Raw genomic sequence first — 11,391 nt, forward strand, 5'->3', positions numbered from 1 at the left:
CGACTCACTTATGCGTCTTCGCCCTTGGGGCTGGCGGCAGAAGGCCGAGCAACTGGACTGACTCCTTGCCGTCCAGCCTTCACGAAGACGCACTTGTCCTTGCGGGGCGCACTCGGCGCACTGGAGGCGGAGATCCACCGCGCAGCGAAAAAAAAAGCACAAGCCGAGTCCTCATCCCGCCCAAGTAGGCTAAGTCCTTGCCCGCACTCCAGCCCCTCCAGCCCCAGCCCCTCCAGCCCCTCCAGCGGGCACCCGGAGCGCCAGCGCCCCACCGACCCCACCCCCGGGTGGAGTCATCGGGACATCCCACCACAAGAAAGGGCCGGGCACACGCGAGGCGGGGCGGGGCGTGGCGGGGCGTGGCGGGGCGTGGCGGGGCGTGGCGGGGCGCGGCGGGGCGCGGCGGGCGTGGCAGGCCTGGCGGGGCGTGGCGGGGTGTCGCGAGGCGTGGCAGCGGCTTTAGACCGAAACAGACGCGCTCGCTCTTTGAAGGCGCAGCGAAAGAGAAGAAGACGGCGCCGCCGGGCGATCTCTATCTCTAACTATCTCTCTCTAGCCCGTACTCTATCTCCGGCTCTACAGCTACGAGCCCGCCACCAAAGAGGGGGCTCGCGTGGGCCATTTCGGATTTCCAACTTTGAGCGTTATCATCCTCCTGTGGGCATTCCCATGCGCCATACCTGTGTGGGACCGAGACCGAGAGGCATGCCGAAGGCTGAGCCGAAGGCCGGGCCGATGGCAAGCCCTTGGGCCGACAGTTGCTGCAACGGCCACACTGTCGAGTCGACTAAAAAAAGTTCAATTTCGATTAAATTGGGTTGATTATGTGGGTAATATAATTTTTACAAAGTATCCACGTCAAGAAACACTGTTATTTGGTTACTTGCATGGTTTTTACTACAACAAAAAATTTTGTCAAAAAAATGTAGGTTAATTTTTTTTTTAAATCCAAGCAGTCATTTTTGGGGGAGGGGGGGGGCGATGAATTCTTCCCTAAGATTTTGCCAAACGAGCTGAACCTAATAGCTTCAGTCAATTTGGCTTTTATGGGACTCTAACATGCGCACACACGCGAACACTCCTCACAAACACAGGAGGGAGGGGGAAAAAAGGCGTGTGCCATAAATTTGCTCGCAGCGACCCCCTTCCCTCGCTTCCGCCCGCGGTGGCGCTCTTCTACATGTGGTGACCTTCTCTCCAGATACAGTGGTACACCCCCCCCGCGGCCCTGCGGCCCTCCGCTCTCGTTTTGTCTAGCACACACACGTGTTCATGGCGGCCATCGATAGCTATCGATAGCTATCGATGGCTCGTGGCCCGCATTCCAGAGAGCATCAAGCTACGCGTGGTTAGCGCGGCGCAAGATGTGTCGCTCCGACTGCTCTCCCCCCCCCCTCCGGGCGGTTGTAATTAATGCAAATCTGTTACAAAGGGTAATGATTCGAATTTGGCGCCAGGCCCCGATGGCGCGGCCGCGCGCCGACATGGCGGCGTATTAATACGTTATTTGCGCGAACGGTTTCCACAAAAACAGGGAAACACCCCCGGCCCCGTTTCCGCAGCCCGCGCGCCCCGCCGTCCGCCGCTTTTTTTATGTTTCCTTTTTTTTCTTGTCGCCTTTTCGATATTATTTTCGCTCGGCGAACGAGCATTTAATTGCCGTTTCCCGCAGCAGTGTCCCTGCCGCGGCGAATTGGACAATCAGCGCGGCCCTTCTTTCGGAAATAAAAAACGGAAACCTCAAAGAATCCACTGATCCACTGAAAAGCGATCCGGGGAAAGGGGGTAAAAAAAAGACCCAGTTCGTGTGAAAGCGATCGTGACACGCGAGGAGAATCGCAAAAATGTCCGAAACGGAGCGACAGTTGCAGGGCATAACAAAAACGACATACACTGTGAAAACTTTCGTAGATCGGTACCGATCACGGAAAACGGACTTCCCGCTCTGGTTCTTCGTGGTCCCCATGAGGATCTCCTGTAAAATGGTCCAGAAAACATGTTGAGAAAATACGGACTGCACTTCTTCTGTTTCGTTTTTTCCTACCGGAGTAAAATTTCAAAGTTTCAAATCAAACAGATATTGGCAACTGGGCGCGGTTGTGGTCAGAGAGTCGCAGTGGACCGACGACACCGGCCGTCGCTGGAGGGCCTCCAAAGCGCCCGACAGCCTGCCGCGTAGGCCGTCCCGCCGCGCAGCTTTGCCTCAGAGTTGCCTACCCTGCGTTCCGCGGGCTGAAGCCTCGCGGGCCCGGCCAAGGCCCCGGGGCTCGACAAGCAAGGCCTGCCGACGTCGACGGTAGTCCCGTTTCGAATGCCCGTTCGTCTACGTTTCAGCCATTTCACAAAGGCGGAAAAAAAAGATTAAAGACGGCGTTGTTGCGACTTCATGAAAATTGAAAAAGTTGTTTTTCCCCCGGGCCGCTCCCCCGGAACGCCCCGCCGCTCCGCTCGCGTGACGGGGACGGGACGGCGCTCCCAGGACGACGCCGGGCGCTTCCGGACGGAGCCGAGGCAGAGGCCGGGGCAGAGGCCGGGGCAGAGGCCGAGGCAGAGGCCGGGGCAGAGGCCAGGCAGAGGCCGAAGCAGAGGCCGGGGCAGAGGCCGGGGCAGAGGCCGAGGCAGAGGCCGGGGTAGAGGCCCAGGCAGAGGCCGGGGTAGAGGCCCAGGCAGAGGCCGGGGCAGAGGCCGAAGCAGAGGCCGGGGCAGAGGCCGAAGCAGAGGCCGGGGCAGAGGCCGAAGCAGAGGCCGGGGTAGAGGCCGAGGCAGAGGCCGAGGCAGAGGCCGGGGCAGGGCAGAGGCCGGGGCAGAGGCCGGGGCAGGGCAGAGGCCCAGGCAGAGGCCGGGGCAGAGACCTGGGCAGAGGCCGAGGCCGGGGCAGAGGCGCCGGGGCCGAGGCCGAGGCCGAGGCCGGCGGCGCAGAGGCCGGGGCAGAGGCCAAAGCAGAGGCCGGGGCTGGCAGGCAGACCGAGGCCGGCGACGGTAACTTTATGCGCGAAACCGGAGAGCGCGCGGCCTGTCTGCCTGCTCGGCCTGGCCGCCTCGGCCCGTGCCGGGTTTCCTTGGTTTCCTGGAAGCCAATGCCAGCCAGTGGCAGCCAGTGGCCAATAGTGCGGCCCGATTCCAGCGAATTAGTGGGGACACTCCAATGACTACGGCGGAGTGTGTCAGATGACCCACATCCGCGAGGAAGAGTGGCGGTGCGCTGCGGGGCAGAGAGAGAGGAGAGAGAGGTTGCGAGAGAGTGTGTGAGGGAGAGAGAGGGAGGGAGAGAGAGAGAGAGAGAGAGAGAGCGAGAGAGAGAGAGAGTCGGGGCAGAGAGAGCCTATCGACCGCCTGGTGTATGACGTCAGAGTTGCGTCACCAAATGGACCGCGCCCTGCCCCGCCGCCGCCCCCACAGCCCCCTGCCCCCCACGGCCCCGGGAGCGGCGGCGGCAGCGTACAGCGATAGTGGCAGGGCGGCAGGGCCCCTCCCTTCCCACTGCCGGCCCCGACCCAGCCCTGACCGATACGCCCCGTGTGGGGCAAGGCTGGGGGCGGGGGTGGGGGTGGGGTGGGGCGGGGGCCGGTGGGGGCGGGGGTGGGGTCAGCCTTAAGTAAAGCGGCTCCACAGTGCACCCCCTCCCCGCCCTCCTCCTTTAACCGTTTCACTCCGACGAAGGGTAGTTCATAATTCACGTAACGGATGCCGGAGAGAAAAGAATTTTTATCGCGCAAGCTGCCTACCCACCCCAACGAGGCTTGAAAACGCTGGCAGTGTGATCCACGTCACGGAAACATCCACCGGGATTTTTTAGGGTGGCTTTGAGCGCTTCCAAAAAAAAATACATGCAACTCATAAAAATAATATTTTGCTTTTAGAAAATTGAGTGTAGTGAAGCCTTTTTTAAGGAGTTTGGCATTTGTTCGATTATCTGTATCCTGTTGTTTCACTGATGTTTGGAGAAAGTGGGGTCAGAGCACCTGGTTACCCCCTCCCTCGTTCCGCAACTTTCATTTACATGCAAAAATGGAATACCGCATAAATTCCCACGGAAAATTTTTTGTAAGCTCATCTCTAGGTTTAAGTTAAAAAAGGTGGAGTCATTTTCTTTCTTGTTTGAAATTACAATAGTAGAAAATCCAGGCTCAAGGAAAAGAAAGATTTGAATGTTAAAAAAAACAGGTGTTGTTGATTTATTTACACTAAGGGTTACATACACCAAGAAGGTACAAATCTGTTCTCATTAAAACTCATGGTTTAGTTAAACGAAACACCGCAGAGACCATTGACACATAATTAAAAATAATTCCCAATTTATTATCTTATTTCTGACTTTCATTGGTCACTCTGAATTGAGGTTCAATTTATTTACAGTTTCCTCAGCTGACTTGATAATTTCATCAGAGGATGAAGCAGGGTCCACACATTTCCCTAAACCTTTGCTTTTCTTCAGTTGAACTGACTCCTCATATGGTGGGCTGATCGGTGATTGCACAGGAGGACGGTACTGATAAGGTTGACGGCCCTCCAACTAAAGTAAAAGAACAAATTTGCCACTTAGATGTTGACTGTATCTCAACTAATACAAATTGACTTCACTTTTGTTGCTACTTGCCTCCAAAGGGTAATTTGTATCTGAGTCATAGGCACTAAGGTCACCACATGCAAGGAAGGGTACAATTACTCGGTTGGACCCAGTTAGTTGGTTCCAGTCAGTGTACTTGTGATCAAGCAGGGGATTGCTCATGTTTGGAATATAATCGGCAGGTGGCGAATAATTTTGACAAACAACAAATGATTCTGTAAACACAGAAAACAGGCATTGATATTGGAAGGGCAGTGGTTACTTTAAAATATAATAACGTGCAAACACAAAAACTGTTAAAGATGAATGTGCCACTTACCAATACTCGAGTTCCTGCTGCTAAGAGGTTTTGTCACGGTAACGATTGGGAAGAATATTTTTAACTGGGAGTATAGAAGAGTAATATCTTTTCCCCTAAATATTTTAGCTAAAAATGAACCACCTGGCTTTAAAATGTGTGTGGTTATATTCAGAGCTGCTAGAAGAAGCTGTGCCTGAATATATTCATCCATTTCATGAAGACCAGTAACTGTAAAGCAATGTAAATTAAATAAGTAATGACACGAGGAGGTGTTTTACATATAACAGATGTAAGAACAACTTTGGCAAACTTACCATCTGGGGCTCCATCACAAATGACAAGGTCAGCCGACTCTCCTTTAAAATGATCTATGATGGCGTTCGCAGTTGATACCTGAGTTATATCGCCCTGTAATTGAATGACTCCTTTTAAAGGGGCCATTGCTTGGAGGTCTACAGCAACAATTTTGGCGTTGTCACTCCCATCTCTAAAAGAAAATAAAGGTGTGATAAACAAGAAGAAACAAGAAGAGTATAAATTGGAAGAGGACACGAATATCTTACTTCAGAAGACGCTTTGCAAGAACTTGACTCCAGCTTCCTGGGGCTGCACATAAGTCGACAACATTCTTGACACCTGAAAAATAAACAGATATGTGCATTAGGAAACAAATCAAGTCAGGTTAAGGAGTTTGTTGATGAAGCATTGGACCACTCTGAGGACAGAGGTTATGAAGCAACAGACCTTCCAGAAGTTTGAATTCGTCATCTATTTGCATCAGTTTAAACGCACTCCTAGCTCTCCATCCTTCCTCCTTCGCTAATCTATAGTAAACATCACGCTTGTCCTTTGATGTCTTTCCCATGGTCAAAATTAATGCGGTTGTATCAAGCAGTAAGTTGCCGTAAACTGTTGACGTCTTCTGCTTAACGTGCAAGTCTTAAATCTACATATATTGATATCGACAACCGGCTGTGTACGAGGCTACAAAACCTACGGATGAGAAATTTATTATAACCAAATTTGTAACAGTACCATCCTTACGACTTTTCAAACTGCGCAAGAGAGCACGCCCAAAGTTGCTAGGGTCTTTATTTACTACTTTCCTTTATTTTTAGTAATCATGGCATTCCTAATACTTTGAATCAAAAGAAATTTAATATGTTCTGAGGGCGCTGCGTCGGGCTTTTCTTTACTCACACCACATTAGGTGTTGGACAACGTGTAAGGGTTCCCATCAAGGTTCACCAGTGAGTCCGCTAGAGGGCAGCACAAGTGGATTGCGAACGTTACCACGTGACCTTTTGCCTAGCAACGGTTTGTTGTGGTTTTTGAAACACAAAAGCAGCGAACTGTCGGCCACCGAAGTGGGTTATGTTGTTTTCAACAGCACTGTCTCTCGCTGCATTCCAGTGGACGTCGCCGTCTCGTGTCTTCTCATCCATGTCCAGGAGTAAGGTGGGTCTGGTGCCATTAATATGCTGTGCCATTGATCTAGACTGATTTTGCAGGCTCTGTCATTTCTAGACGTGGTTAGAAGCTTACATTTTAAACAATCTTACTTGTCCACAGGCACAAATCTCGACAAGAGACATGTCGAAGAACATGACTGACAAGACAAGATCCTCTTCTGTCTCAAGACGTGAAAGTGCTGTTTCGAGTCAGAAAGTGAAAGCTAGCGAGGATGTGGGTAGCAAGAGAACTGCAACAGAAATAAAGAGGCAGAAAGCAGCCGAGTCTAGCATTGATTTGTCCAAGGAATCTAAAAGCAAGGTACCATCCCAACGGGTTATTGCGGAGAGGCAGCCAAAGACTTCTACTTCTAAGCCTTCGTCTCTAAATCAACCACGAGAGGCCACCAAGCCTGCATCAAAGTCTCGCTCTGAAAGCAATGTAGGCAACAGGACTCGCTCTAAAGAGCTACCTAAACCTGTGGTTACGAACAAGCCATCACAAGCAATTACAAAAACAAAGGTTAAACCAGGCGCAGAGTTAAAATCTTCTCCTCGTATTTCAGGTGAAACTTTAGTAGTTTAATCAGAAACTTCAGAATTTTGTTTGTTTGTGAGTGTGTTAAATCTTATCCAAAGGAACACCTTCATTGTTCAGTTGAGAATTCCTGGAAAGACATATAATTTGACTATGAAAGGCTTTACAAGGCTCCTGAATCCTTAATTTGAATCTTTGTTCCAGATCAACAAAAAGGTATTGCTAGCCAGGCAAGAAGAAATGGTGAAAGCAAAACTACAGTTACTAAATCTCTCCAACCGGAACAAAATAAGAAAAAGGCTGAAGCAAAAGTCATGCCTAAATCTGTTGAAAATGGCAGTGGCGAGGGTAGATTAAATAGAGAACGTACCAAAACACGCACCCTTAACCCAGAGGACTCGCAGCTCTTGACAACATTGCAGAATGCAGCTCAACAGCTCCCTCCAGACATAAACCCTCAATCGGCTGAAACAGAACTTGATTATGAAGATGATTTTGAGGCAAATACTCACAAATTTGATTTCTCTGTTAATTTCTCTGCCTGGATATTTTTTCACTTGTTTCACTTGTTACAGGATTATGAATCAGACTTTGAAGAGGCCCCAAGCTTAGAAGTAACCTCAGAGGAAGATACAAACGAAGAAGTGAGTAAACGTGAAGATGGTGACAATGAAGATGATGATGATGACAAAGAAAATTATGATTATGGTGATTCCTCATCTTCATTAAGTGAATTACAAACCAATAAAGATGTGCTGTCATCCGCTAATGGCAAATCCGGAGTGGAAGAAAAGAAAATGGATTCAGGACATTATGACCTTGCTGATGACCAAAGACTTAGCCGTAAATTTGTAGGTAGTGTTGTCAACAACAATTTAAATGTGTATGAGAGAGAAAATTTGCCTCTCAGAGAGATTAGGTTGGTATAATAGTGCATGCATAACACCAATATACTGCAAAATCTTCCCCCAGAAAATAATCAATGGTATTTTTCTTTCAGCTCACAGATCTCTGTTGGTGAAACAACAAATCAAAGTGGCAGTTTTGAAGTAAAAGCCATTAATTTTGCTCAAGCTAAAAAAAGACAGCAAGAAAGAAAGGTAAATCACCTTACTTCCTTTGACAAGGGGAGTACTATACTAACTTGATTATTGAATTTTTTCTTTAGGCTTCCAGCAAAGTGAAACAAAGAGGAGAAGTTCTTCTCAACATGATACGCCTTGATTGTGTAAGCTTTCCACTGTTTGAAGCAGCCCCAGTGCCGTATGAAATCTACATGAGAAGTTATGGCCGTTCCAATGCTCAACAGGTACATTTAAAAAGTGGTGAACACACCATTTTCCTTCATACTTGTTCCATGTTAATTCTTGCTTTTCTCCCTTCCTCGGTAGGTTTCTTGCCAAACAAATGAAGATGGGATGACTGAAGAGGTTCAGACAGATGAAATAGTGTCAATAAATAAATGGACCCAACATCCACCTTCTCTCTATCAACCAGATGATTCCATAGCTCATCCTCTGGTAATGAAAACTAAATAGGGCCCCCAATTTATTTTCTCTTGTAAGGAACTGATTGATCTCTCATTTAATGTTTTCTTGCGTAGCTTTGCGCTGTTAGTTCTGACCCTTGTGATCCAAGTGACCTCCTGCTGTGGAGGAAAGGCCTTCAAACGGATGTGGTGAAGCTTGAAAACTTCATTTTAAATACTGGACAAGTAAGGCAGTCAATTTGTGCAGTAGCAGTAACTGTAAAAAAATATGTTAACATGACTACATTTTAAAATTTGCAGCTCATGCTCAGTGTTCTGGAGGAAATGTCAAGCGGTGCACAAGGACTTCTGAAGAGTAATAAAGTAGATCTTGGATTTAGCCAGGGTTTTATGACTTTGGGCACAGATTCAGTTCCATTTTTGAAAAATCGTAAAGTTTCAAGAATATGTTTTGTACCCCATCAACCGAACACTCTTCTCTCTGTTCACCTAAAGCCCCAAGAAGTAATTTATTGTGGGATTATTTTTCAAATCTTACTTGTGCTTACTCTGTAGGTGCACATTTGTCACTGTTTTTCTCTTTATGATCTCTAGGTCAACTACAGTGAAGAACTGTCTAGTCAGCTGGTGAAACGGTGTATTCTTTGCCTTTGGAGCTTATCCCAACCATCACAGCCTCTTAAGATCCTTGTCTCAAGCTCTGATGTCAGGGCTTGCTCCTTCCATCCTTCCCGTCCAAATCTCCTGTTTGCAGGACTAGTAGATGGGTGAGTACTCAGTGTTCAAACTGCTTTGGCTGCATTTTTGTCAAGTTTCTAAAATTGACTCTTTACCGTAGTCTGTTGAATGTCTGGGACCTGAAAGAACAAACCATATTTCAAAGCAAGGTGACATATCAGAATACTGATTGGGGGCTAAAATCTCCAGCCTACACCACAGGTATAGTACTATTTCTTAGTCATTTTAACAAACTTTAGTAAATATTTTTAATATTCTTGTTCTTTGATCCAGTGGACCACATCGGAACAAAGCACTCATCAGCAGTTGTTGGTGTTGAAGTCATTGATGGAATGAAAGACTCACCCAACCAAACTTCTGAACTCTCACCAACTCAGGTGGCTATCACATGAAGGTCATAACGTACTTAAATAATAAAGGATGACAAACCAATTTCTTATTTGTTGCTCCTTTTGGCTGCTTAGATCTGCAGTCTTGATGAGAGCGGTCTTTGCATCATTTGGACATTGTTGAGCAGCTCAGCAGGAGTGACTGAGGATGTAGGCACTGCTCCCTGGAGTAGTATAAGACTGCTTCAAAATGAATCATTCTCACTTGTTCAGCGTGTTGCCCCAGCCATGTGAGTAGAACATTTTCTCCGCAAGGAGTTTAGTGAATCTAATAAAAAGCATAGAAAATCCATGGTCCAAAGAAAACTTGGTCAGGACAACCCGCTGTGAATTAAACCTTTGTCTACTTTCAGTGAGGATGGTGGGGAGAACCTACAGTTCAGTGACTTGAGGCTGGACAGCGCGGATTCGGCGCATCTCTGGGCGGCGACCAACACTGGACACGTCGCGCACAGCCTGAGTAGCGGCAGCCGAGCCCACCCAGCAGTGTACCTCCCGGACTGGGGTGAGTAGCCTGGGAGAAAACCTAATTAAAGGTGCATAAGTTTCAAGACACAACTGCACCTTTCTTTTATCAACCTGAAGTGCGGTGAAATTGCAAAAGCTGGCAAAGTGGGCATGCGAAGCAAATTAATGGCAAAGCCAAGGGTGTAGAGAAATGTTGGCATTTGTTTTTCCGCTGATGGAAGTTGTGTAGAGAGGGAGAGAGCGCCTGTGAACTCCGGGGTAGGCAAGCCCGCCGCACACCGCTGTACTGTAGTTGCATAAGCTGCAGGCGCTAGCGCCTGTGAACTCCAGCGTAGGCCAGCCCGCCGCACACCGCTGTACCGCGGTTGCATACAGTGCAGGCGCCTAGCGCCTGTGAACTCCAGCGTAGGCCAGCCCGCCGCACACCGCTGTATTGTGCGTGCATACAGTGCAGGCGCGCCACGCCACGCGTTTCACTAGCGTTGCAAGCCTGCTATGGGTGTACTGTCAAAGCAGGGCCGTTCGACTGCCTGCTCACACTCCTGTCTGTGCTCCACAGAATGCGTCTCGCCGGCCACGTGCTTGTGCCCGTGCCCCTTCAGCCTGCCGTACTTCTTGGTATGTATCTTCGAGTGTCGTGGCTTCGATTCGAACACTGGCAGTGGCTGGCGGTGGTTGCTGATTTTCTCTGATTTCTGTTTCTAGCTGGGGTGCGCGGACGGCACGGTGCGGCTTCACAGCCGGCACAGCGCGCGGCCGCTGCTCAGCGTGGCTGGGACCGGCGGGGCGGTGGGTGCGGGCCCGGCCATCGCCTGCCTGCAGTGGTCCACGTGCCGGCCGTGCGTCTTCTTCGCACTTGACACCGAGTCCAGGTACGCCGTCGCTCTGTCTCCCTCGCACACCTCCGGGACTGCATGAGAGCGAGAGAGACAGCTGCCTCTTTTCCCCGTCGACAGATGAAAACATGCTTCCTCATTGTTTCAGGCTGCACGTGTGGGACCTGGGTGCCAGTGATATGTACCCCATCCTGACCGTGCCCTTCCGCGGCAAGACCATCTCCACCATGGAGCTCTCGCCCAGCCGTCACGCTGCCAAGGCCTGTCCTTTCTTGGTAAGTCAAGTCGAAAAAGAAAGTTTTCTCGCAACTTTTCTGGAATTGAGAGCATCATTTATATGTCAGGCCCTGGGGACTGCGTGTGGCAAGCTCAAAGTGCACCTAGTCAAGGACTCTTTTGCCTCAACATCTCTAGAGCAGACAGCTTTGGAGTTAGATAAGCTGAAGCGATACATGGCCATTCTGTAAGACAAGACAAGTGGCTGCATTTTGTACACCACTCAGCGTGGGTTTTTGTTTTTGTTTCCTATTTATTGATTTTACTCATATATAATTATGATATGAATTGTGATTGATGTGTTTAATATCAACTCTGTGATAGTGTTGAAACGTGAT

General features: G+C 49.2%; 2 protein-coding genes across 2 annotated transcripts; one reads left to right on the plus strand and one right to left on the minus strand.

Annotated features, from left to right (window-relative positions):
* Window positions 1-4,149: 4,149 nt before the first annotated feature.
* LOC117651663 (putative tRNA (cytidine(32)/guanosine(34)-2'-O)-methyltransferase) lies at window positions 4,150-5,830 on the minus strand. Its single transcript, XM_034395895.1, has 6 exons — window positions 5,613-5,830; window positions 5,432-5,504; window positions 5,183-5,355; window positions 4,887-5,096; window positions 4,598-4,782; window positions 4,150-4,513 (listed from the first exon to the last, which is right to left on the minus strand). Exons 1-6 carry the CDS (start codon window positions 5,731-5,733, stop codon window positions 4,325-4,327), a joined length of 951 nt encoding a protein of 316 aa, XP_034251786.1. The 5' UTR covers window positions 5,734-5,830; the 3' UTR covers window positions 4,150-4,324.
* A 133-nt stretch (window positions 5,831-5,963) lies between these two features.
* LOC117652013 (WD repeat-containing protein 60) lies at window positions 5,964-11,244 on the plus strand. The gene is made up of 18 exons (XM_034396638.1): window positions 5,964-6,326; window positions 6,441-6,885; window positions 7,062-7,357; window positions 7,433-7,776; window positions 7,858-7,957; window positions 8,026-8,166; window positions 8,249-8,377; window positions 8,461-8,571; window positions 8,647-8,850; window positions 8,941-9,113; window positions 9,185-9,285; window positions 9,358-9,461; window positions 9,549-9,703; window positions 9,827-9,978; window positions 10,501-10,559; window positions 10,647-10,813; window positions 10,926-11,052; window positions 11,122-11,244. Exons 1-18 carry the CDS (start codon window positions 6,243-6,245, stop codon window positions 11,242-11,244), a joined length of 3,015 nt encoding a protein of 1,004 aa, XP_034252529.1. The 5' UTR covers window positions 5,964-6,242.
* The last annotated feature ends 147 nt before the right edge of the window (window positions 11,245-11,391 follow it).

Source organism: Thrips palmi, unplaced genomic scaffold (genome assembly GCF_012932325.1).
Source record: "Thrips palmi isolate BJ-2018 unplaced genomic scaffold, TpBJ-2018v1 HiC_scaffold_6, whole genome shotgun sequence".
NCBI classification, from domain to species: Eukaryota; Metazoa; Arthropoda; class Insecta; order Thysanoptera; family Thripidae; genus Thrips; species Thrips palmi.